The 27677-nt window shown below is 43.0% G+C and overlaps 1 protein-coding gene across 4 annotated transcripts in view; it reads left to right on the top strand.

Annotated features, from left to right (window-relative positions):
• The window catches only part of LOC146191952 (uncharacterized), a 61919-nt gene extending 36008 nt beyond the window's left edge, over positions 1-25911 (top strand). For all 4 annotated transcript variants that reach the window (XM_084600019.1, XM_084600018.1, XM_084600016.1 and 1 more), the window contains 4 exons: positions 9513-9794; positions 18394-18538; positions 21231-21500; positions 24959-25911. In XM_084600019.1, the coding sequence (XP_084456145.1) occupies positions 9513-9794; positions 18394-18538; positions 21231-21500; positions 24959-25077 (816 nt within the window). In that variant the 3' untranslated portion in view covers positions 25078-25911. The remainder of the gene's footprint in view (positions 1-9512; positions 9795-18393; positions 18539-21230; positions 21501-24958) is intronic.
• The last annotated feature ends 1766 nt before the right edge of the window (positions 25912-27677 follow it).

Raw genomic sequence — 27677 nt, 5'->3', positions numbered from 1 at the left:
GTTCCGTCGATGGCTGCGTTGTCTGTAACTTATTTCAGGGGTTTCTGCTATCCTGCTTTCCTGCTTAATGCTCATTATCGCCAATACATAACTAACCGATACTTTTGAGGTGAAAGCCTTCCTAGGCTCATGCTGCCGTTCGCGTCCATTCACTGATTGTGTCCGACAGGTGCGTCCGTTCGCCGGAAGTGCTTGCCGCCTTAAAATAAAAAGCAGACTCTCCCGAGAATCGAACCACAATCCCTCCGTCTCCCAGCTCAGTGCTTTAATTATTACACCACGCCAGGCTCGTGAGAAGAAGATCGTATTTTTTCTTGAATAGCGCGAGGATTATAGTCGCGATTATAATAACGATGCACTCAGTGATGATGAGAATGATTATATTAGTGTAGAGAATAAAGGTGAAGTTAGTGATAATGATATCGATAATAATGGAGCAGCGATGACAATGACTTGGCATATAGATGATAAAGGATAGTAGCGACAGCCATGTGATAGCAAGAACGACAATGATGATTAAGGTAGGGAAAATTGTCCTGTAAAGTAGCTTTCGCTATTTCGACTCTTAAGCATATTTAAGAGCAGTGGTATTTTTTCTTTTCTTTGACAAATTTTAATATATACCAGTTAAGGCCATATCCACAGCCCCCATTTATTTCAACGCGAGTGCGTTGGGAGCCCTGTCTGCTGAACTTCCTGCTTTGGTTCTCATGTTATGTTAAAAAAACTGCTTCACTGTCGTGCGGGAATCGGCGGGTGATATTACCGTACCGAGGCGGGCTACGGAACGCGCTGTTTTGCGTTGACACGGCTACTCTGTTGGGATCAGGTCAAAATTGACCCGGAAATTAAAATCTAATTGGACCATCTTGTACAACCAATTAAACAAGGTTCCCTTAGGCCCTTTTTACGACTTTGTTGCAGCCTTGTTTTATATTTTAGTGCGATATCGTTGAACGCCGCCTTCAAAGAAAATCCGACGTCAGTTTCAGCGTTAAGAGAAGAAAAGCCCGAGTATGACTCTGGAAGGCCGTACATGCGAGTGACATGGCGTGCAGGGAAGGGTCATAGTTTTGCGCGACTTCATGCGAAATATGACAGCGGAGTTGCTAGGAGCTGTCAACTTCAAATTCTCTTTTAAAAGACAATAGACGCCAAATTTTGGTGACATTTTTCTTCTTGTTAGTGATGCGCAAATTATTCCTCTATATAGCTCCGCACGCACTTTTCGTCTATGACCTCTAAATCATCATCATCATCAGCCTGACTATACCCACCGCAGGGCGAAGGCCCCTCCCATATTCCTCCAATTACCCCGTTTCTGTGCTAGTTGCATCCACTTGACCCCTGCGAACTTCTTAACCACATCTGCCCACCTGACTTTCTGCCGCCCTCTGCTGCGCTTTCGTTCCCTTGGAATCCAGTTGGTTACTCTAAGCGACCATCGTTATCCTTTCTTCGCGCCACATGCCCTGCCCATGCCCAATTCTTCTCGATTTAAACTAGAATGTCGGTGACTTCAGTTATTTCTCTGACCCACTCCACCCGTTTCCTATCTCCTAACATTATCCCTATCATTTGTCTTTCCATAGCCCTCTGCGTTTTCTTCAACTTAAGCAGAACCCTATTTGCTAGCCTGCGCGTTTAAGCCCCATAGGTAATGTACAGGTAAGATGCAATTGTAGTTTACTTTCCTCTTGAGCGATACCGGTAAGCTGCTAGTTACAATCTGGGAGTACTTGCGAAATGAGTTCCATCCCAATCTTATTCTACTTGTTATTTCCTTTTCATGGACCGGATCGGCGGTGACTACCTGTCCTAAGTAGACATATTCGCCTGCTACTTCCAATACTTCGCTACCTAATGTAAACTGCTGTTCCTTCCCGAGGCTGTTGATCATTACCTTAGTCTTCTGTTATATTGATTTTCAGGCCTACCTTTCTACGTTTCCTGTCTAGGTCATCAATCATTCTTTGCAATTCATCCCCTGGGTTACATAGCAAGGCAAAGGTTTCAGTAAATCGTAGATTACAGAGGTATTCTCCATCTACCCTTATCCCTAACTGCTCAAATTCTAAGTCTCTGTATGCTTCTTCTAAACAAGCTGTGAATAGTACTGGGGAGATCGTGTCTCCTTACCTAACACCTTTCTTTATAGGAGTTTTGTTACTTTTTTTATGCAGAACTATGGTTGCGGTGCACCCCCTATATATATATATATATATATATATATATATATCTTCCGGCACTTTCGTGTACGGCTCGTCTACACCCTGAGTTCGCAATGCCTGCATGACAGGCGAGGTTTCTATCGAGTCAAATGCTTTTTCGTAATCAATGAATTCTGTGAAAAAAGGCTGCTTATATTACGATCATTTTTCTATCACCTGGTTGATGGTATGGATATGATCGATAGTAGAGTATTCTTTCCAAAAACCGGCTTGATGCTTTACTTGGTGGCAGTCTAAAGTTGTCCTAATTTTATTAGCCATTACTTTGATAAATACCTCATACGTAACAGACAGTAAGCTGGTTGGTCTGTAATTTTTCAAGTCCTTAGCGTCCTCTTTTTTATAAATTAAGGCAATGTTTCCCTTCCGTGGTTCCGGTACTGTCGATGACACAAGGCACTGCGTACACAGGCTGGCCAGTTTTTCTAGCTCAATATCCACAGCGTCCTTAAAAAATTCTGTAGTTACCTTATTCTCTCTAGCTGTTTTCTCCCTTTTCATAGTTTCTAATAAGTGCGGCGGTGGCGTAGAGATAGAACATCGGCTTCCCATGCAAGATGACCATGGTTCGAATCTCGGTGCCGCGCAATTCCCCACAGGATTACAAAAAAAATCCGCGCGTCGATGGAATTGCATAAACAGATCTGGTGTGCGACCTGATGCCGGTGAACACCTCCGGCAACGCACGTCCTCACCATAACAGGAGTTGGCCACCCTGGTGCAGTAACTGGCGGCACCTTCCCATGATTATCCCTACAAAACCGCAGCCCTCAGTTACCAGCGGCTGTGGAACAGCTGACCATGGCGCCGGTCAGACCTGTGACGCAGCGGGGGTTTGCTAAGAATCTCTGGCTCCGCTGGACAGGCTGCCATTGGAGACTGACCCTGGCAACATTTAACGCTAGAACTCTAGCTAGTGAAGCTAGTTTAGCAGTGCTGTTAGAGGAACTAGAGGGTTTTGAAATGGATGTAATACGGCTTAGTGAGGTTAGGAGGACGAATGAGGCATATGCTACACTGAAGGACGGGCATAGAGTGTGTTATCGAGGTTTTACCAGAGAAGCAAGAGCTAGGGGTAGGCTTTCTTGTCAATAAGTATATAGCTGGTAATATAGTCGAATTCTATAGAATTCTATAGGGTGGCAGGCCTCGTAATTATGAATAATAAGCTGTATATACTGATGGCTGTACAAGTCTATGCACCTACATGTAGTCGTGATGACCAGGCACTTGAAAACTTCTCTGAAGATGTAGAATTGGCAATGCGGAAAGAAAAAACGCAGTATACTGTACTAATGGGCGATATCAATGCCAAGGTAGGAAAAGAGCAGGCAGGAGGCCAGGCAGTGCGTGATTATGGCATTGGTTCTAGCAATATCAGGGGTGATCACTAGTTGCGTTCGCAGAGCGAAATAACTTAAGAATCGTGGAGACCTTCTTCAGCAAACGTAAGACCACTAAATAATTTATGATTAAACTTGTGGGCGATTCCTCTGCCCGAAGGATGCACACGACAAATACACAGCGGGCCGTGTAACAAACATCTTTAATCTCACAGGGGGTCGTCCAAGGCGGTACGGGGTTGTCGTCCGGGGGGCTGCAGTCTGCGGGTCGCCTTCCGTGTAGAAGCGCCAGGAGCGAAGCAGGAGCGAAGAGCAGGAGCGAACAAGAGAGGCGAGACGGCGGCGCGTGCCTTCTTTTATAGCCCCCTCGCGCGGGACCGGTTATCCGCGAACGAACGGGGAGAGGGAAACAGGCAGCGCGCAGGGAGCATTGGAAAGTGGCGCTGCCTTCGAATGCGCGGCGCGCCACGGGCCCTACAAACTTTTTTTTCTCACCAGTTTTGATTCCAGCAGCCGAGAGATGGCTGTGACGTCACAATCAAGTCTTGATGCGCGGCATGAAAAAAAAAGCGATATGATCGCTGATTCTTCACTTGTAGTGGTTCCTGTTCTTCAGGCAGGCAGGCTTTATCATTGCAGTGAATTTAAATGACACAGCAATCACTATATAGCTGATATCCATCCCTCTAGTGACGACAGACTTGACTGTGACGTCACAGCTACCGCTCGGCTGTGGAAACCGAAACCGAAACAGGTGAGAAAAGAAATTCGATTATAAACTACTCGTCAGTCGTAGCCGAATATGACGTGGCGATGTGTACAGTAATGTTTTAGGCATCATAGCAATTGATAAAACACAACCCCAAAAATTATGTAACTATACTTCTTTAGAATAGAAGGGAAAGATCAAAATCTAGTCCTTCAGGAAGCTCAATCCCTATTTTGCCACCCTTAAGGCGTTGGCCATGCAGTAATGTACCAAGGCCTGGTGAAGTGTGAAGCGATGCTTTCACATACACAATCTGGTGTCTTGCAACTGTAATAATGTATATATGTTTAATACAGTCACAAGAAAACTGCTACTGAATAATTAAGTAGCACATTAAATGGACGTGAACTAGGATCCATCAGGAGCACCAGCAAGCGCAAGGTTTTAGCACTGGCGAACCAGACTCCTACCATTTGTGTTTCCGTTGAGCGGTGCCTCGTCGTTGTTGTGCAATGATTACGGCGCTCGGCTGCTGTGCCCAAAGAGGCGGAATCCTATCTCGGCTCCGGCAGCCACTTTTCGAGGGAGTGGAAAAGCAGGGTGCCCGTTTGCTTTGCGATGTAAGGCCACATTAGCGAACCCCTAGGGGTCAGAATGTTCATTCATATTGACCTCTCTTATAGCCCTGAGTGGCTTTAAGATATTAAAACCCATAAGCTAGCCACCCAGCTCGAACCACATCCTCGAAGGCGGCATTGCGGTGTTTTCCTAAGTCTTCGCCGGGCCATCTTTCACATGATGGGGAAGCTTGCAACAGTACGAGTATATAATATAGAAAGAAAAGATGCATGTGTGTGGGATCGCGGATCCGAAACAAGAGCCGCAGATGGGATCTTTTGACGCTGTCGCGTCATTTCATTAGAGACTAATCCACAGTGTCGCGCAATACATTTGTGTAATTATTTTCCGCTTGTTGCCAGGTAGTGGGCCAAAAAAGGCAAATTATGCGCTTCTGATAACTTTTGATCTCGGCTGCTTATAAGGTCAACATTCAGTTAGCGCGACGGCTACACCCTGTAAAGACTAACTAACGTTATCGAAAATGGTTAAAACCAAATTACAGCTTGCATCAGCCAATCATTTTAGTGAACGACCTCCGTACTGCTGGATATGCACTCGGCCAATCTGGTTAGACAAAGTGAATGGCGGAGACAGAGCGGATCAAGCAACCTTATCCAGCCTTGAAAAATCAACTTCGTAGAGCCTGCTCAAGGCGCCCCCCCCCCCCCCCCCCACCCCGGCCATCCAGAACACCATCTCAGGATGATATATTGGTTCGACAGCCCGCCCCCATTGTCCGAGTTGACACGACGGAGAACACCATTTTCGCGGACATTTGCAAGGTGCGGTGAAAACAAGAGGGCCAATTTCGTCTGTCTTGATGACAGACTTGAATACGTCGATGTCATTCAGTTTTATGGAAAGCAAGCGGTAGGCGCCTTGAACTCGAGAAAGTTCATCGAGCATTCCTAAATTCCACAGATCTAAGACAAAGTGGAATCACTCGCCCGCAGGAACGTCTTACAGAATACCCAGACGTACTCATCAGGTTAGAAAAGACGCCTCGTTGAGGAAAGCTCCGCAATAAGCTAAACAATCTTTGCACAGTGCGCCTCCGACAGCGAATAGATAGGTTGTAGGGACATGTTGTTAGCCGATATGATGAGAGCACAAATGCGTGTGCGAATGAGGCAGAATACATACAATCATACTCGTACACCTTACTGCCATTTCTGTTATTGAAGATATTACCAATCGAAGACTATATAGCTTTCAGGCAGCTGTCAAACCTCCGCTGTATCCTATAGGGTTTCTTTAACGCACACAGGTCTTCATATATGGAGCTCGCCCCACCGAGCCCTACAATTGCCAATATTATTGCCAGGCGGCAAAACTAGAGTACCCATGAGATGACTACAATCCATCCTCCTTTCCCTCAGCGCCGCACGGCCAAAAACGATGAGTATTCCACTTACAACCTGTGCCTTGTTCCACATGGGGCGGCACATTCGCCAGCCGGACAATTTCTCACTTTCTCGGATAGCGTGTCGGGCTGAGCAGATGCGCGCCTAGAACCTCCTTCGGATGTTAGCAGCCAACAGGGCAGAATCATGCCTCGGCACTGAGCAAGGCCAAGTACTTACTTGACTGCATGGGCTACCAGATTAGAATACCGCATTAAAACGTTTCTGACCAACGCTCTTCCCAATAACTAGGCCACAGTGTCATCCTGGTTTTAGCACAATGATTCACTCGTTCAGTTCCATTCGCGCGCTACGCTCGTATTGCCTTTTTTTTCTCTATCAAGCGACCTACGCAAATGTTCAACACGCCGTGCGCCTTCACTTACGCCGCTAAAGCAATAAAGTGGTCGTGTATTTATTGCACGTAACATATTTCGACAAAGGTCAGCTATATGATAGAGAAGATTGACGCCCTGTGTTGGCTTTCAGCCCAATAGGAAATCTACAAAACACTGTATGCCAGCGCGGCGGTGCATCTTTCTTACCTAGTCTAACAATTGCTGCAGTATGATGTCCCGCAACGGTGTAAGCATGGTTTAAAACAGGCTCTGGAAAAACTACGTTTCTTAGTTATGTACATTTGAAAGAAATGTTTTATCCAGGAATTATTGCACAATTAGATTTATCGCTCCATATCCGGTGTGCATCGACGTTCATATCATTTCTGATTACAAATCTCATCGTTTCTTAGGAACTCTGATAAACCACAATCTAGCGTAGAGCCCGCATTAAATCTTTTGAAAAGAACGGTAACATCCATAAGTCACATTCTCCGATTTCTTGGCGGAAAATCATGATTCTTGTCGCTACACTAAAAGCTGGCGTTACGAAGAGCACTATTTTTCAGGATTCCTGTCGTACAGTACGCACGTACTTTCAAACACGTGCAAGACAAATTTGCGTGGCCCGCAGGTAGTCTAGGGTCAGGCCCTTTGCATATGCCTGGGCGTACCTCGGAGTGCATCAACATTGGGAAGTATTGCACTCGCCAAAGACCACCATCTTCCGACGTGTATTGCCCAGGTTCACTGCGAATGCACATATGACACATTTAAAGGGTTCCACAGCATCGCCTAGCGCAGATGTCTCTGTAGAGACCACATTCTGCATTTGCAAAGATCATAAGAAAGTAACAGACATCCATCCTAAAGCAGTTACTCCTGCAGTACGACCTCTATTGGCACTGTGGCGCTAGCGGCTCCCATATGTGCCTTGCTATTCCGAGGATATCGAAGAAATCAAATATATCAACGACAGTTCTTAAGCAACTGAAACTGTTCATGCTACACAATGATTATTGGGACCGTGCTCATGGTTATACGGATGGCTCGGTAACTACTACTAATGCTACCGGCGCCGTCATTGTTCGTGCGAGACAGGCAAAAATTTACCATATTAATTAACATAAAATTACCTCTACTGGAGCAGAAATTGCCGCATTTTGTGCAGTTATAAAATATATCTTTGAACGAGCAACTCGAAAATTGACTTTGTCCGGTGATTCTAAAGCTACCGTATCATTCCTTCAATCGGTCTTTAGCCATGGCGACCATGAGCAACTTGTCGCTGAGGTTCAACATCTGCACCACCAGGCATTCGAAGTGGGTTATGTAATAACTTTTCAGTGGAAACCAGGCCATAGTAGAATTGTTGGCAACGACTTAGCTGACGATGCTGCTCGTACGGCTCACAATGCAACAAGAATAATCAAGATACCATTGACAATAGCAGAAGCATCAATGCACTTTTTATTTTTTACTGCTCACCCGAAATGACTTTACAATCATGGTGAATGCCTGGAAGTTAGATGTCCCGCTCGCACCACTTTTACCAATTTCTTCAACTACAGACATCATTCGGCCATCCCCGCGGTGATGCTACAATGTTGTGCCGCCTATCGCTGAGTGGTGTGTATGAACGCCTAGTCCCATCTCATCGCAATGGCATTCTTAAACGTGTGAGGAGTACGGGTGTGATGAAACGATTAGGTATGTACTTTATGACTTCCCTCAGTTTTTGCGACAGCGTGGCCTCCTAGCTGCTACACTCCACCTCTTGGACTCTCGCTGTCTTACAGAAGCTACTATTCTGGGGCATTAGCCGACACCATCATCAGAAAGTAAAGCGGTCAAGGCACTCCGCATGTTTTTAAATGACTCGTGGCTGAGTACAGACTAAGTTTACGCCCTCTACCCTTTTAGTACAAATATCTGTACACGTGACAAACTCGTTTTCTTACCTCTCTTTCTTTCCTGTATTTCCTGTTCCCCTGCCCACGTGTTGGGCAGCCTACTGGGCATCGCTTTATTAACCTCCCTGACTTTGTGTTCTATTTCTCTCTCTCTAGATGCAAGCATCTGAGAACGCGTGATCAGTTTTTCGCTGAGTGGATATAAACACGACAACGTTTCACTGATAAAGAAATATTGCGAAAAATTTCGAGTCTTACAAAACAGCTTTCTTTTACAGCCGCTACGTTAAAGAAATTTTATTAAAAACAAACAGTGTAGCTCTACATTCTTTTGTAGCGAAAGCTACACTGGGCGAGATTTTCAAGCCGTCAGCGTAGCACCATGGCGCCGTGTCATGTGATTGTTGTCAAGCAACCGAGAGATGGGCCAGGAGATGGAAGAAAGAAAAAAAAGAAGGAGAAGAAGAATAAGAAGATGGATAACTCGGTAGTTGGTAGAGGCGAACGACAACAGCGAGTTGCTCAGACAGAAGGTTCATTCGAACGTTGTGACGGCGGCACATTAAATCCAGGTGTCCGCAGAAAAATTCGCTGCAACATTCACCCTACGCTCTACCGCGCTAGATTCAAGCCATGCTTAACACCGCTCCCCCCCCCCCCCCCCCCCTTTTCGAACAGTATTATTATTGATAAACGGTACCTATATTGTTCGTGTGCTCAGTCTCTTCGGTTAAGGAAATTTGCTACCCACCATGGTGGCTCATTGATTCCTTTCGCAGGACTACTATCAGTTGTAACACATTAAATCGGTCGAAATTATTCGAGCCCTTCACATCTACTTCCTTTTATTCATCTGTTCATCCGGATATACCACATCTATTTTTACTTTTTAGCCTCCGTATTATCCAGTAGAGTTACCTAGCTACTCACTCCTACTCTCTCCATTTCTCGCAGATTACGGGATCATTATTCTTTCCGTCCCAGCTGCAAAGCCTGCTGCGAGAAATGCAGCGCACAGGCCGGCGCTTACCGAGTCTCAGATGCATCGTCGTGGGTGGAAGTGTGCTCCCAACTTCCGTCGCAAAGGCAGCTCGTGATGCATTCGCAGGTATCGAGAACATACTGAACATGTACGGCATGACGGAGTCCTGCGGCGTGGTAACTGCCAAGCCGATAACTACGGAGGCGCATACAGGCAATGATGTCGGTGTCCCCGGAACTATGGTTCAAGTTAAGGTACGCTGATTTGAATTACTCTGGTATCAGTCGCATGGTGTATATCGCATTTGTGTGCATTAATAAAACAACTCTACCGCGTGCGAGAAGGTCAGCAAAAGATTTCCGTAGCTGTTTGTTTCCGGTTAGGTAAGTTCTTTAATGGATGAAAAGTAGAGTTGCAAATTATTGGTGATCGGTTCTGTGGTTTATTATCAACATAGCTAAAGTTCAGAAGATATTCATTCACGGGAGTGCTTCTATCGAATCTGGTTTTACCTTCTTGATGGCTGCTGTTAGTAACATGGTCTTCAATACGATTTCAACAGTCCATTCTCATATTAAAGCCTGCTGTATGTTTCTGCTAGAGTCCATGTCGAAGTCGAACTTTTTTGGACGCCTTCTGATTGCTAGACAACTGTGGGAATTTAAAAGATACAGTTATGCACACGTTAATGAGAATAGTTAGGGTTGGGATACAATGCCGCCACAGCCCAAACATAAATGAAACTTAGAGAGGAGTTTTAAAACAGTGTCAGTGTATCCTGGATATGCCAAATATGAACTATATTCTGATGTGCAGTTTTCGTATAGATTTTAACAGCTAATAAAATGAGCGGTGAATATTTTTCGGTAGTTATGTACACCACAACCACAATTCCAAACATGAAATCAGATCTTACGCACGACGCGCGCGCACTCCCCCCCCCCCCCCCCCCCCACACACACACACAGAGGTGGCGTGCACAAGACGTAACATGACTGCTTCAAAGAGCATATATCAAAGAGTAGCCAAGGGAGGATTCAACAGCACTAACAAATACAAACTCACAAATAGACATACAGAGGAGTGGCGCTGTTTTCAACTTCTCTTTCAAAACGACAACAAAATGATACTGCTTCGAAATGAAAAAAATAATAAACATTTTTGAATATTATAAAAAAAAACTCATGCTCCCACACGGTTCGCAAGGTATGTATGTCAGTTAGGCCTTCCCTATCTCAACAATATTCAGAAGGCGACTTTCGCCACCAAAATAGGAAATTTCTGATTTTTTGTTTAGATAGGGATGGCCTAACGTCACATATATACCTTACGTACAATGTGGGAGCATTTGGTCTGCTTTTTTTTCTTCAAAAATGTTTCATTTTATTTTACATTTTGAAGAAGTATCTTTTTGTTGTCGTTTCGAAAAAGAAGTTGGACTCAGCCCCGGTCCTATGTGTGTCTATTTGTTAGTTTGTATATGTTAGCACTGCGAAATCTTTCCATTTCTGCGAAATGCGCCAACTAACCCTGCAATTGTTATTTGACAGCAATAACATTGTTATGTGGCCTTAACTTGACTGAACGACCGATGTTTTAAAGCAGTGATTTGCCTTCGCAGGTGTTTTAGCTTTTGTTGGCCTGGACGGGAAAGAAGACAATAAATAAAATAGCCGATTGACTAAAAATAAAGACTATTTGGCGCGTGAGTACGAAATATCAGTGAGAGCTGTAATTAAGAAGCAAAGACGTGAAAGAAACGAATACTGCGCTTAATCTGCAAACTTTAGGGAAGTACAATATCCAGATGCTATCCCTAGTTTATTACCGCTTGCTGGTCTAATGAGAGGCGTGTCGAACTGAACTCAGTGAACAGAGTGCGACGTAGTGAATCTACCTCTGGAGAAGGATTCAGGCGTTGTTGCTGCTCCAGTCCAGGAGGGCAGAGCGGGAAATAATCTTCGTCCGACCAAAAACGAAGCAGAAAAAGGAGCCTTAAATTGATTTTCAGAGCAGAAGGCTCCATGTTGTAGAGTACTCAGGGAAGAAAGGGGGGGATAAGAAGAGGCATATAGCCTTCACAAGACCAGGGATGACTTTAGCGGTTGAGAAGGTAGTTGCCCGTATTGCCAGGCTAAAGGAGTACGACTTCAAACGTGCGCATTCAATGGTGATTTGTGCAATAGAGTTGGAATTTTCTATAGTTTTCTTCCACAGAAAAGAGGATAAAGTGCCATATATGCCGTTTATGCAAATGTGCAGTGTTAAATTTGAAAATAAGAAATGAGTCTCGCTGTTCGCTCTTACTACTGTTTTTGACGTCTCTATATAATACTGTTACTTTAAGTATGTGCAATTAATGGCGGTTCTTGCTTAGTTGTTTTGAAGGAAGGATATTTGTGAGGAATTGAGCGTCCTTGCGATGGTTTTAGATCTGAGTCGGAAGAAATTGTCTTTTTCTCCTATGTATTCCATTAACAAAATATGAAGGATGCTGGAATTGCAATTGATAACTTCCCGCAAAATATGCTTGCAATTTTGAAGGGGGTCTTTAGCGATTGTTGTGGTTTTTGTGTATTTGCAGATATGGCACCGGATTTCCCCAGCATGTTATGAAAGAGCAGGGCGGCTTTCCTATAGGGCCCAACGCTTATAAAAGCTACAAAATGGACAACAATGTCTAGTTTTTTTTTTGGACTTCTGTATTTTACCTTGGAGATCGTAGAAACGTTTTGTGCAAAGTCAGTCACATTGTTATACGATATTGAAGCGTTTTATTATGATTTTAAGAATATTGATTGGTTTGTTTTTGAGGTTAGTGCGAGATTACAGCTTTGAGATGTTGCCTAGGCTTAATAATTTTTTTATTATGACTACATATTTCTGCCTTGTAATTGAATCATTTAATGCAGAGACGGAAATTGTTGTTTCTTTAGGACAACTGGTATGTGATTAGTATTTTCTTGAATATATTCTCATCGAACAAACAATGTTTGAATCTTATGCTATGAGCTGTGATTATGGGACTGACCTTTTACAGGGCATGGGTAGAACCTGTCAAAATGAGGGTAGTGTTGTCTATGTGCTTTTAAAATACACGAGCGAATAATGTACCTCCTTCAACGCTATCAAAGCATAGAAGAGGGTAATTTTATGAGGTGAGTAGTGTGTGAAAAGGATGATTGGATGCATGTTGTTCAAGGAGGTAATAAATTTAATGCATTCGCATAGCTTTTGTAACCTAGTATGAATATATCATCCAAAAGCTTTGGCAAAGAACTGGTCTTTAGAGCGCAGCTCTTTGGCGCCAGTTCCTAGATTTCGTGGCGTCGCCGTTGTCCCTCGTAACCAGCTTTACGTTCACTCCCACCTCCTTTCATTCACTTACGGCTCGATTCAGGTGTCGACAGAAACAAGTGTGACAGATACTGCGCCTTTCCATTGTAACCAGCTCCACTTTCACTCCCATCTTCCTTCCTTTCCTTACTGCATAATTCAGGTGTTCACAAAAGCAAGTGTGACCGTTACTGCTCCTTTCCATTCCTGTGAACCAATTATTAAAAGCACGCTTCAGAGCTCAAGTGGAAGACGTGACAACACATGGCACACACTGCTAAGATAATATTTCATGAATAATGCGAGCGCACACACCTAATTTCAGGGTAACATGTGCAGTAGGCGAGAATTGACACGCTCACAGAAAAAATCATCATATTTTGATGTAGTTTGCGCATATACATCTAGTTTGATAGTCCGGATCTCTAGTCGATCATCCCTGGGCCTCCGAGGAAGGCCTGGCCCAGATCTAGCCCGCTCTCATTTTCTTTTAAAACATATGGCTAGAAATTCGATGAGACACTTGCTAACTTTGGCAATTTTCAAATGTTATTTCTTTTCGTCTGCAGCTTGTGGCATTAGTCTCTTCGCCGGACAACGTTTCTATAGGCCCACGCGCTGCCTCCGGCAACTTCCCAATAACCTAATTGCTCTCTTCATTTCTCCGACCACAAAGCTTCCTTCATGACAGTCAAGAACTGTAAGTGGAGTGTTTCTTGAAGGAATATGTCTGAAAAATAAAATAGTCTGTAATAGTACATACATGTCTTGCTCGAAATGTTTTCCTCAATCTATCGAAAAAGGCGAAACAGCTGACCAGCTGCGCTCAAATGTCGCATTAGGAAATAACGTAACAATCGGCAAAAATTTTTATCTCAGGAGAGAAAGTCTGTTTCAGTTTTGGTCATAGATATGTTGGCACAATTTAGCATCATATTTGTATCCATAGTTGTGCCGCTCGTTTGAAGATAATATAAGTCATTAAACTTAAACGTGTTGTGTTTAAGGACCAAATAGGGCCCAGAAGGCACCAGGACTACGAGTGTCTAGATGTCTATATTCTTGATATAATCCCATGATGAGCTGGATTCGCTCGTCAAGCGTGATAATAGGGTAAAGTGACACCACGTCCAGGCTAATGAGGAAAGCTCATTGAAAGAAGACAAATGTTGAAATAATTAATTCAAGAAATGGTTTGTTTCGCGTTTGTAAGAACAAATTTCGATCGTAGTATTTTACACACGCGAAATTAAATATTTACAAATATAGTTATCCCTATTTGCTTTCCCTCATGAAACATACCTGTTACACTAGATGTGGTGTCGCTTTACACTGACGTCTCGCTTGAAGCCGGGGTCTAGGTCATGGTCGACATATACAAAGAATATAAACTTCTACATTGCCAATCCAAGTGTCATCAAGACACTTGTCAATTTTGGCCCTTAACTTATCCCTTTCTAGTTCAATAACATACTATATTCAAACGAGCGGTACAGATATGGAGATTAAGTGGCGCGACATGACGTAAATATATGTATGAATAAAACTGAATGAGATCTTTGCTCCTCGTACACAACAAAACCAGATTTCTGCAAAAGTTTTTGGGTGACTTATTTGTAACCTGGCAGGAATCGACCAAGAACGGATCCATTTTACCACCTCGTTCAACAACACGCACCCACTTATATATTTCACACGCATTTGCTCAAGTAATAAATTTCCCGTCATTGATGCTTTGGTTAGTTTTGAAAGAGGTACATTCATGAAGGTCATTTATTAATATCCTAGAGATAGACAACAGTACTTTCATTTCAAAATTTACCACCTACGTCTGTGTAAAGCTTCAATGCCATACTCACTGGTCTTAATATTCAAATGAATCGGAAGATTTCAAGCGAATTTCTAAGCACAATGCAGTTTTAAACAAACAATACTATCATTTCTCTATCATAAATTATATACATAAATGTGCGGAAGTAACCAGTCGTAGTGAAACACCGAGAAACTCCAGCCAACATCACATAGCGAGAGTTTCACATTAACCTTCACCTACAACCTCACGAACATTAATAAAATCCTAAATGCTCTTTAATGTTATGTAAAAATTAAAGTCACCGGCTCTCCGAATTTTTTTCTGCGGTTCTCTAGGTAACATGCAGGTGTCCCAAAAATAACTAAATCATGTTGTACAGTCAACAGTCAATAAAAGGAAGTCTGTGGCTGGCGCACCATGCGGAAGAAAACCGATAATGCACCCCTTTCATGGCGTGCGGTTTTCTCCCCATCCCGTTTTACTGCTCTTATGGTCTGCTTAGGGCACTTTCCCCCATAATTTCAAAAGCTTTAGCTCTTAAGGCCCGTTTACACTAAGCCGATCTACGTCGGCCGACCATCGCCAGAAGCGTTTTTTGCGTGGTCGTCGTGCTTGTCACACGGCGCCGACGCCGACAGCGCACCGATGGCCGACCGACGGTGATGTTGGTCGGCCTACTATAGTGCTTAGAATATACTGGCACTATATTCTATATATTCAGTATATTCTAGGCACTATAGGCCGACGCCGAGAGCGAAGCGATCGGGCGGCCGTCGGCCGATTTCCTATATCACACTACGACGACGCGATACCTCACTGCCCGCGTCGACCAATAGCAGTCACTGCTTTCACCTCGCCCCGCCCACAGCCGGGTCTCTCGTCAGCTGCAGACCCCAGGGCTACTGATTTCGATACCTGCTTCTCGCTTTTTACCACCAAAAAGCGCCCGCATTCGCTAAATGAATACTTCATGAGAATAGTAAACGCTTTGCCATTTTCCGTGTGAGCGAGAAATTTTATCGGGAATGCGCCGATGACGACGAGTTCATGCCATCGCTGCTGCAGTTTACATCTATTTGCATACACACAGGCTGCTCGTTTTCATGGCAAAGCAACCGCCTGCCGGGCTGTATTTTACCCGGGCTTTTACTCTTCTTGCGCTACGGCTACACATTACGCATTTACGCAATGCGAATACTCTGCAAGAACCGCCGATGAGGCAATATACCGCATGAGAAATGTTTGGGATTTGGTTGTTGACATCGCACGAGAGCGACGCTTCCTGCTAATTGTATTTGCTTTCTTCGATGCCATCAGTGCTCGATTCTAGTTCCTTTTAACCGGAAGTATGTTCGGCAACCATTTGCATGAATTTAAACGGCGTTATTTGTGTCCCACGAGTGCCGCCGACTACTACCAGCCGCCCTCAACATTGCTCGGCAGACCGGGGGTCACCGGTGCTTACCGCTTTATGTACCGGCGTCCCGTGATAAAAAAAAACGTCGGTCTTAGGTCACTATAACCAAACGTACCCTCGATGACCGTTTGCACTCGTTAAAACATGATAATTTGCTCCCCACGATCGTCGAAATCACACACACGATTCCTGCGGGCTCGCTAGGCCTACTCGCCTTCGACTGGGCCGGCGTCGACTCATGTTCAATGAAAAATGCACACCCGCGAGTGTCGAAGTGTGATTAATATGAACCGCCATCCTCCCTGGCCTATATTTTAGCTTGTATATGATACAGGGAAGCGCAGCCATGCACAGTACGTCGTTCATCGTCATTTCATTTTCGCTTGCTCGACGATATGCCGAGGACTTATCGGGCGACCGTCGGCCGATGCGTTTCGTCGGCGTCGCTGGTCTGGGAACTTGTCACACTACGACGACAGGCGGTCGTCGGTCGTGCTGGCGTCGTCGTCGGCCTATTGTGACAGCGTGGCGTCCGAAGTGGCGTCCGAACGAAGTGGCGTCCGTGTGCTGTGCGATGTCAGCGCACGTTAAAGATCCCCAGGTGGTCGAAATTACTCTGTAGCCCTCCACTACGGCTCCTCTTTCTCTCTTTCCACTTTCATTCCCACATTCCTCCCTTCCCTTACGGCGCGGTTCGGGTGTCCACAGAGCAAGTGTGACAGTTACTGCGCCTTTCCCTTCCTGTGAACCAATTTAACTTTTTTATTCGCACAGACGACGTACCTGACGTCCTCGAAACCGTGGTGGAGCGCGACTTTCAGGACTTTCAGGGGGGGGGGGGGGGGGTAGCGAGTGAACCAGTGCTCATAGAGAGGTGCGGATGGTACCAATGAATGGTTGTTTCGTGATTTGTATACGCTGGTACCGGTGTTCAGGACCTAGGATTGAATTCTGTAAAACCCGAGCTAGCGTGTTTATTGTACTCCTCTGGCGGTAAGCTCTTCCTTTCAACTCTAAAACATTGAGTCGTTTGCACTAAACACCACTTTAGGGCTCCTTTGCCTGCTTCCCTTGTAGCTGAGCCAAGATTATTTCCTACTTACCCTCCCGGCCGACAGGAACAACAACACCAAAATTCTTACACGGTGGTAGCTGCGCAGCCACGTACTCAGCTAACCGCATGAGCTCAGGTCGACATGCCTGTCAATAGGGGTTACGACTGATTGCTTTTGTACCTTCCTACAGCGCACCTAGTCGAAACTGTACCCATTTTGTTTCTCTTTCCTTCGTTCTTTCTTTTTTATTTCTTTCTTTCTTCCTTTCTTACAAATTTACTTACTTACTTCTTCCTTTTCTTTCTTTCATTTTTTTTCATTCTTTCTCTCTTTAATTATTAATTTCTTCCTTTTTTTCTTTTTTGTTACAACTCGAGATCAGCTTTCATAGCCATGTATATATTATTTTTTACTTTTAGTTTTTCTCTTTACCGTCCATTACTGTGCCTGAAATCATGGCTTAGGTGATGTTAAGGTCTGCCTAGGAAAAAAATGCGCAAACTACGTCCGCATTTGGGGCGTGTGGAATGGGCGCTATGTCGTTTGATAAACATTTAAATCGAGAAAGACAGCCTAGTGAACATTTAAATTCCTATCTTCGAGGCTCAATATTTTGAACCTATTTGAACACTTATTTTGAAAAACTTCGAAAAAAAAGGACACTTTTGACGCTAATCACGTTCAGTTTGGAAATATATTTTGATGCATGAAACAGCTACAAAGTTTTGATATTTTAGAATGTTAGCTATGGTTTCTATTTTAGTTTTGCAACTGAGTTGTAGAGATGTCATAAAAGTCTTACGTATCATAATTTTCAAAGTAGCAGTAGAAAGGGGGAAAATTTTGTTAAAAGTGTTCACGCAGATAAAAACCATTTCTTCGAAAGATATCATTATGTACTGCTTTTTCCACGAAGTAGCTAATCCTCCCATCTCTGTTTTCATGATGCGGGGAAATTTACGATTTACTGATCGCTCAGATCCACCTAATGCATGTTTTATTCTGAAAGGACAAAGCATTGGAGCCGAAGGTCCCCCGTCAGTCCAAATTCTGCTTTTTCAACAAGTAGTTTCACCTTTCACATTTGATGTGAAATTTTCCTACTTTCTATACATGCATTGCAATTTAACTACAAATCCAATACCTTATTTTGAAACCTCACTTCTGGTTTTGGCGTTTGTTTACCGCACATAAAACTATTTTGGCCGTGTGCAAAAGTGTCTTTTTTTTAGGTGGTAGATGTGGTTACTGGTGAGAGACTCGGACCACATCAAAGGGGAGAGATATGCTACCGGTGCTCCTCTGCGGTCAAAGGTTACTACAAGAAACCAAAGGAAACTGCCGAGCTCTACGACAAAGAAGGGTGGTTGAAATCAGGTACCGCATGTATGCTACTATCGCTACAGAATCTGTGAACGAGTCTCTTAGCTACAAAGCCTGGGAGTGAAATGTCGAGGTGCAAATGGTGCAATATCTATACTATTGTGTTATTTGAACTCGAAGCGGATAAAATGAATTTCGGTGTGGAGAAAAATAAGCGTAAAAATGTAAATTACATGGCATCATAGGCTTTAGATTGATCATCAAATTGAGTTATAGATACGACGATAATCAGAAATCATTTCAGAATTGTTTTACAAATTGTTTATAAAGCTCTTCTGAGTTCTCTGGAACTATTGCAATGCTTTGCTACTAATAACATGTAGAAGGTATACACAAACTATTAAACAATGCTATATATCAAATAATAGAAAGCTAGATTTTATAGCGTTGCTAAGGCCTACGTGTTCCCTTCCTATTGTCTGATATTGGCGCTTGAAGTGCCCTGACATTTTGATAGAAGCAAGTAACACGGGTCAACAACTCACTAGTTTAGGAAGATAGGTTCACGTTAGAGCCATTAGCCGCTGTGAAAGCGTACAACAAGGATCTCTGATTATACCAGTCGGCTGTGACCGACTGGTTTTTGATTGCATCTATAGTTGCAAGTAAAGAAGTTTTTCTAATCAACACCTTTGTGAGTGGGATGTAAAGGTCCATTGCCAAGTACTGCAAGTAAAAAGTTTCTACCACAAGCTAGCTATTGCATGAAGATATTCAAAAAGCAGTACACAGGCAGGGCAATCTAGATAATGTCGAATCATCAAGATACTGTGCACTGTACCATGTATGATATCACTGTTTTTCCTGTATGGCCTATATGTGAAGCTATTCCCCATACTGAACGCTTGAAGGGCTGAGGGGCGTTATATCTAAGTAAGTCCTTCAAAAAAAATCTACATATTAGAACGGCTCTTTATCTAACCCGAACAATTCCCTGAACTGTGATCCAAGAGTTGGGATTAAGGTAGAGCAACCTTATATTTTTAGCGATAATAAAGCACAGCGGTTCGCTGTACTAATACATTGTTTTCCTGGGAAACGCCTACACCGGGACAGTGATTATACCGCCACCATTGATGAAGCTAGATCAAGGTATATCAATGTGCAGACATATATGTCATGTAGCAAACACAAATATATATATATATGTATATAAACACAGAGAGGAAGAGAGAATGAAGGCAAATAAAGGGTCTGTTGTGATGTTATAATACAGGAAAGAATGCCAATAGTCGGCACGGCCAAGGAAAGCACAAGTATATCATTTTCTTTTACTTTTTTTACCTAATATGGATAAGTATACTGTAATGAGTTTTAGTGACGAAGATAATTAGACACAGAGCAGAAGCAAAAACAACGCACCGGTGTGTGAAACAGAACCGAAGACCTCCGAATTTCGCGTCCAGTGCTCTTACGAACTGAGCTACATAGACGCATGCTCAACCTCCTACTCGTTCAGGTATTAAACATGTTGCCGGTTACAGTAACATGAAGTGTTCACTAGCGCTATTCTCTTCCATAGCGGTAGACGTGGAATGTCCTGTGGTATTGGAGCATCACGTGGAACGTTATGAAAAAGGATTGGTTTGGTTTGGTATGTGGAGTTTAACGTCCCAAAGCAACTCAGGCTATGACAGACGCCGTAGTGGAGGCCTCCGGAAATTGAGGCGAGGGCGGAAGCTGTAAGAGACCCCTTGTGCCATAGCTATGGCTTCAAGACTTCCAATATCGAGACCCTTGCAAGCTATTGAGTAGAAAATAGAAAAGGAATTGAGGGGCTTGTTATGATACACGAATTAAAGAAGCAAACTTCTGGCGAGGCCAAGGAAAACAGTTGATATGGCTAATTTCACCCTGGAGCAAAAGTCTTCAACCTGACATTGAAGTTTTCGCTGTCTTGATAATATTCAACACGGAGAAAGGAACTATTGATAAGGAGCAAACGCCAGACGGCGCAAGTGTGTGAATTATTATCGTCATTTGAAGGTGAATCCCTTCTTAGTTCTGTTCGATGAAACATCAAAGGTGACAATCATATGTTGAGAACAAGAGAAAAAAACCCTCCAAAAAGCCGCCGCAATGTTCATTGTTGAGCCGTCGAAGCGATGAGGTTAACGATGGTAGGTAAAACAGATATTCTTGTGACAAGCTCCCCCTGCCAAAACCGACAGGGTCACCTGCGTTCCAAGCCCCGGAAGAACAAGAGCAGCCTCCTCACCCCTCCTACCTATCACTCTAACTTCCGACCGGAAGTTGTCTAGTACAGCCTAGTTGATAAACATGGGTGTGGCGCCAGTGTTTCTAACTTCCGCATCCAAATTTTGACGCAATCGTACTTTACTACAACCCGTTCTACTAGGGGTTTTTTTATCGCTGTTCATGTAGGCGTGCTTCCGGGCAACATTCAATATGATTCAGTGCAGCACGGCTTGTTTAAAGAAGTGGCTAGCGTCGAACGTAATGAATGACATCCTCGGCATTTTTGCTTACCCAAAGCCAAACGGCAAAACGACGCCGGACATAGTCATTTCGAGGGTACTTCTATCCTCGATAAAGGTAGATGCAGTGTTCTTTTGTTTTTTGCCTGCTTCTTTTGGCGAATATTTGTTTTCTCACTCGTCAGCTGTCAGCTAATGGTTTAGAATAGAATCGGCGTAGGCTATTGTTAATACCGTACCTCTTGCAGGGGATGTTGGCTACTACGACGCAGACGGGCTGTTCTACATCGTGGACAGGCTCAAGCAGATGATCAAATGTATGGCCAACCAGGTGGTTCCCGCCGAATTAGAACAGCTGCTGCTTAGTGAACATGGAGCTGAAATCGCTGAGGTATCTGTGGTGGGCATGCCGCACAAAGAGTTTGGAGAAGCACCCGCAGCTGCAGTTGTGCTCACGGAAGCAGGCAAAATGCGTGACCGCCAGAAGCTCAACGATAGCATCAATGCCACTGTTGAAAGTGAGCAGTTTGTTCCGATATCGCTTTCGCTGCATAGGGCCCAACATTTACAGGCGAGTTGTGTTACAAAATCAGGCATCTTACTTTTTGCTCTTGGGTTGCTGACCGAGTAGTATGTTTCAGGATGGAGACTTTCACTCGAAGGGGTTTCCCACACTATCCGTTTACAACTTTTAAGTGATGGGCGCAACATTACACGTCCCTATGCGTGAAAGAATCGTCCCTAACCCCTAGGCTCGCCGCCTGAATTGCTGTTTTGTGTCCAAGATTTGCTGTTTTAGCCTCTTATACTGACAGCAATGTCTCCCTTATATCCACTCTTGAGGTTTCATGTAGACATATTGAGGGCCATATTTCATCTTGCGCCGACACATATAAGAAAACGCCAGCACGTATGTCTAGAAGCGTTGTAAAAACAAAACTATCTTAAGCATTGCGTGCGACCGATTCAAGAATGTAACACCTGTTGATGAGCCCACACGGTCACTTCAATAAGGTGTGATAGCCTTATATACAATAATGGACTCAACCTTAACCGATTAGTAGGTACTGGTTACTATCTGAGAACTGTAATAGATGACGTGCCTGCACTAATGTTTTTCGGTATCATGAGGTGCTCGTAACTTCTACGTTCTATTCCAATTGCACACCCCCTCCCCTTTTTTACAATACGAAAATGCGCAGAACTCGTAAAGTGATGTTCCGAATAAACAAAATGTGCTCTCGAAGACCCTTGCTGCAGCTCGCATACATGCTAGGAAACACCTTCCCATATGAGGGCACACCTAATTAAAAAAAAAGTCTCGAAGACCCTTGCTGCAGCTCGCATACCTGCTAGGAAACACCTTCCCATATGAAGGCACACCTAATTAAAAAAGGAAGTAAGAATACCCATAAAGTAGGAAACAAGTGCACGAAACTGTGTTGCCATAGTGACATGTTGCTTAAATTCAACAGAACATTGTAGCTAGTAGAAAGTTGTCGCTGCAATAATCTAGCGCGTTTGATTAAATTTGTTTTCAAAATATTTTTTCTCCTTACCTGCCACATCGGCTTCGCTTCTGGTTAATAAATTCCCGCGTGGATGAGTCTGACCTTCAACTTGTACGCATAAATGCTCGCTGGTGTGTTGTCATTATAACAATTCAAAATAAAAAAGCTTATGTACCTAAATATATTTTACCGAACTATGTCATTTAAGTATTTTTTGTGCTATATAATATGCGCGCCTTCTTTGTAGTAGAAGCACACCGAGCATTTTGGAACGCAACATTGTTCGTAAATGCTGTAAATTTGTTGTGTCAAGCGATATTCTCTTTGTGAAGTTAGAGTTGAAGATGAAGTGTCATTTTGGGTTTAATGTCACATTAAGAAATAGTTTAGCTTCACTATTTCTCACAGAGTAAGAGGCATTCACATGTTATACTACAGAAAACAATAGCATTGCAAAGCTCCTGTACATTTGTGCAAAATGTTCTTGATAAATCGGGATTTCGCGCAAATTATTTGTGCCAGACGTTTTATGTGAAATATGAGGTTTCTAAAATTGTTATCGTGAGTTCCTGTGCAGAGACACTCTGATGAGAATTTACGATCATGTATTAACGTCAAAGTAAGGTACGGTACTTTTTTATGTAACTACAACCCCTTTACTTCCTTTTTCCACTATCGTAGGGTGGTACCGCGTTTCTTGTTTTTTTTTTTGCGTAACGATATACGGGTTGAGTTAGTTTTTGTTTTTTTTTTTTTTGGTTGCACCTACAACTCTGGTCGCAACTGTCACAAGCTAGCACTCATACTTGTCTTTATATCCTGTTTCATTGACCTTCATTCACGTGGAACATACATTTCGAGTCCGCCAGGGAGCCTGATTTGCTGCACATTGTAATACAAAATGAATATTTTTTGTTTCTGTGGAAGAACGTGTCTACGATGCGACGTTGTGTGTATTGTCACGATACGTAGCGGTTACTGCAGCAGATGTCTTGCCTTTCGACCACTCGCAGAGTTGGTTTCTCTAAGCATTTGTGGAGTGCTTATAATCCTTTGTGTTCATGATGAACTCATTGGGCTCATATAAAGAGAATTTGTTATGATACGTGTTGTGATGGAGGTTATGGCACAAAAACAAGGGCTATCATGCCTTATTTGTGTAAATACAAAGTCCAACACGATTCTAGCAATAAAGCGTATATTCTTAATATTTTGCCCCATTTACTAATTCCTGCTTGCAACTACAACTACAGCAATGGATTAGACTATAGCAGGATCTTATTGAGGAAACAAATGTAATAACTAAAGTGAAAGGGCCAAAAAGCCACGTATCTAGCCAAAAAAGCAAATATTTTCGCGTAGAATCTTCCTGGATTTACTTTCGCAGCTTTATCGGTCCAGGTAGCACAAAAGCGTCGCAAAAAGCGTCGCAAGAAGCCACAAATGTGATTACCGTCGCTGGAGCAGCACTAAGCAAGGAAGCTGCTGCGGCCACACAATCAGAGCCACAATTATAACAAGCTATCCCGATGTCGGAATTGTTGGAAGCGCACTTAAGGCAAGATAATAATCATCTTTGTTTTGTTATATATGCATTTAAAATAGGTAAACGTTTCGAATTATTGTGTCTTGTACGTCTTGCAACATTGACGTCTTCAGATCAGCCAACTTGAAAAATGAAGAACAAAGCCATGCTTTTACAACTGCCTTCCTGCATCAGTCTTGAACCAAAACTTGTTCAAATATAAAAAGACAATAATTTTATTGGCGCTCAAAGAAAGTAATCAGGACCTTTGCACATAATTCTTACAGGAGCATAAGCAGGCATAGTAGGCTCAGGGTTTGTTCTTACTGAGGTCTATGAGCGGAAGCAGCACAGCCACAATCAAAATAAAATATATTACCATGGCTTTCCAGTAATTGTGTACGCACCGAAGGTCGCAAAGACCTCTAAAATGCAAGATAAATAAAAGTACCAGCTATAGGTTGAACACCAAGTTGTGAGCAGACTAGTGCTAAGTAAAGAAAAAAGTAAAGAGAGCTTTGTTTCGACGCTCAACGCATTAGTCTGAGACGATCGCTGTTGTACTGCGCGCTGTTCTTGTTTGCATGCATATTTTCATGAGATGAGAAGCAGCAGTGCACATAGGAGCATTTTCTTGCGCCGAGTAACTGGATAATGGTGAGGTAATATATCGCAACATTTTGGCCATCAGTTGCTTTCGCTCAACAACCGCAGCCGTAATGAAGTGGCAGTGATTTTCATGCTGTTCCGAGTGACAGCTTTTTTGTCATCAATAGAAATGACAGTGTTACAAATGGCGTGCGGGCAAGGCGCAGTGTCTCTTCCTCTTAGCTATGACTTGATTTCCCCTTCTCTTTGTCTTTGTCGTTCAGTGTAATGGAAAGTAATAGCGAATAATTTCGTTACGAACCATTATTCTTTCGCATTATTCTTTTTGCAGGGAACCTCGCTGTGCACAAGCATCTCTACGGTGGCGTATATTTTCTGGACTCCTTGCCGAAGACGGAAACATCCAAAGTTGACAGACCAGCACTGGCCCGCTCTCTCGTTCGAGCTTAGCAGAAAGTTGCGAGTAACTACAGATTGCATGCGCAGGTGTGACACTAGCTACATTGGTACCGCTATGGTCACCTTAGAAACGCGGAAGCCACGTTTTTCATTAAAAATAGCAGCCAGTTGAGGAGAGGTAGGAGAGGAAATATCGTAGGACAATATTTATATTCAGGTCAATTAGGAAGCGTTCTCTTGTCGGCCGGACCAAGACTGAAGATGATGCTGATCCATATTTCTTATGAAGCAGTTGCCTTCAACTTTGGCGGCAGTGTACAGTAGGAGGTAGAAATGGATAAGAAAAAATGTAATCATGGCAAATCTACAAAGTCATTTATGGAAAAGGCAGTGTTTGGGACAATATGAGAGGCATTGCAACAGCACAATAGTCCAAACAATTAGCTGTGGTTCAGCTTGCGGATAACTCTGGAATTACGCGAGAGTTATCCGCATGGCTACGCTTAGGTTCAGCTTGAAAGTAAAGACCGGGCTTTTGCACATAGCAGTTTACTCTATAGTTCCAGCTTTATTCATGCCATAGGCGACACTTTTTACCACGAAAGTGCGATGACGCAAAAGCTTTTATCGCCCAGTGGTCCGAAGCTCTCCATCCTCCCAGGGCACCTCTTTCTATATGTTTTCACCCCCACCTTCGCGATGACGCGATAGCGTAAGCTACGAGCCAGCATATAAAGCCCTACTTTAACGGAGCTGTAAAACGTACCTGCGTGACCTACACTGTAAAAAAAATTTCGCCGATTTACGTAGAAACATGGAGGTAATTTATTGCCGAGCTGTTTCCGTATTTCATATAACGGACGTTCTTAATATAACGTAAAACCGTAAAACGGACTCTGTTAATTGGTTACAGAATCTCTGTTTCCTGATTACAGCATAATGTTTATTTCTGCATTATAAGGTTTCCGTTTTCTAAATACAGTATTGAGTTCATTTCTGCTTTACAGAATTTCTGTTTTCTCAATACAGCATCAAGTCCAAATTTCCATTATAGGGTTTCTGTTTTCTGAATACAGCATCAAGTCCATTTTTGCATTATAGGATTTCTGTTTTCTGAATACAGCATCAAGTCCATTTTTACATTATAGGATTTCTGTTTTCTGAATACAGCATTTAGTTCATTTCTGCTTTACAGAATTTATGCCTTCTGAATACAGCATCAAGTCCATTTCTGCATGACCGAATTTTCCTTGTTCTAATTACGTTAAGCAACCTGTTACACAGACCTTTTGCAATTATGAAGCTGTCTGCTATCTGAGTCACGCGCACAATCAACAAAAAATGAAATCTGTTCTTTTACCGACAGTACAGCATCGGCTGGTACAGTTTGTACCAGCCGATGGGATATGATTGTTGATTTCTTTTTAGGAAGAATGTTGGTGTTCTTTGAGCATGCAGTTGAAGTGAGAGTAGCGTCGGTGACCACATGTGAATTTTGCGATTTATCTAGAGAAGAAACATGCACGCATGCAAATTGTGTAGGACTTTGTATGCAAATATATTTAACACCCATTCAATGGAACACGTACATACGGTTTATTTCCCTTCGTACATTAAACTGCCTTCGGGGCATGCATCCTCTTTTGTAATCTGCCATTCTGTCTGAGATCCTCTGAAAAGCACAAAAAAAGATAGTTTGTCAGAACCATGAGATTCTAGGCACTGGAAAAAGATGGAGAATTGGTTTGGTTTGTGGAGTTTAACGTCCCAAAGCGACTCAGGCTACGAGAGCCGCCGTAGTGGGGGACTCCGGAAATTTAGACCACCTGGGGTTCTTTAACGTGCACTGACAAAGCACAACACACGGGCGCCTTGCTTTTCACCTTTAACGAAAAGACGCAAAATGTTGTTTTCAGCACTTCTAAGGCAGTGATAAAATTAACACCTGAGTTTCTAGAATTCGACACAAGAAATAAAATAAATTATGAAAAATATGGATATATTGTAGAAACGAACATGCAAAGAAGGGATGTCAGACATATAAAAACCTTTTACTGATAATTTGCACGCTTAGACAGGGTAAAGGACTTGAGTTTAAACTTAAAAAAAAAACAAAAAAACTGAGTGACTATCAGTGATCCTAAATGTACCACTGTACAAGGGCAAAATTATTGCAGAAGTCAGAATCATTTTTTGGTAGGTCAGCTGTGCAAACTGTGCATGAGCAAACTTTCGACAAATGGGACGCTGGCATTTGAATGTTACCCCTGGACGTTCATTTTTCTCTGTACTCAATATTGGGAACAAAGTGGCACATATGTTTCGAATGTATTACTGCATGCTAAATCTGCCATGCCTTTTACTTTCTCTATGTAAAAAAGGTAAAATATTTGTTGAAAGTCATGCACGAGATGAAATGAGAAAAAAGCTTAAGTGATGCGGAAACGCAGAATTTTCAATTATTACACTGTTTCCAGGATCATGGTTAAAGACACACACACACATATCAGTTGTTTTTAACGTAGCAAGAATTCATCAAAAAAGATCAAGAGAGCCATGAAGGCATGCAGTCAAGAACCATGAGAAAATTGACATACATGCTTAGTGTATCAGGAGATAGAACGAAGCTTCTGCGCCGTTCGAATAACTGT

The sequence above is a fragment of the Amblyomma maculatum genome, chromosome 4, assembly GCF_055883805.1.
Source record: "Amblyomma maculatum isolate TAMU_Amacu chromosome 4, ASM5588380v1, whole genome shotgun sequence".
NCBI lineage: Eukaryota > Metazoa > Arthropoda > Arachnida > Ixodida > Ixodidae > Amblyomma > Amblyomma maculatum.
Note: the sequence above shows the minus strand (reverse complement) of the source record. Positions and strands in the feature narration are given on the sequence as shown.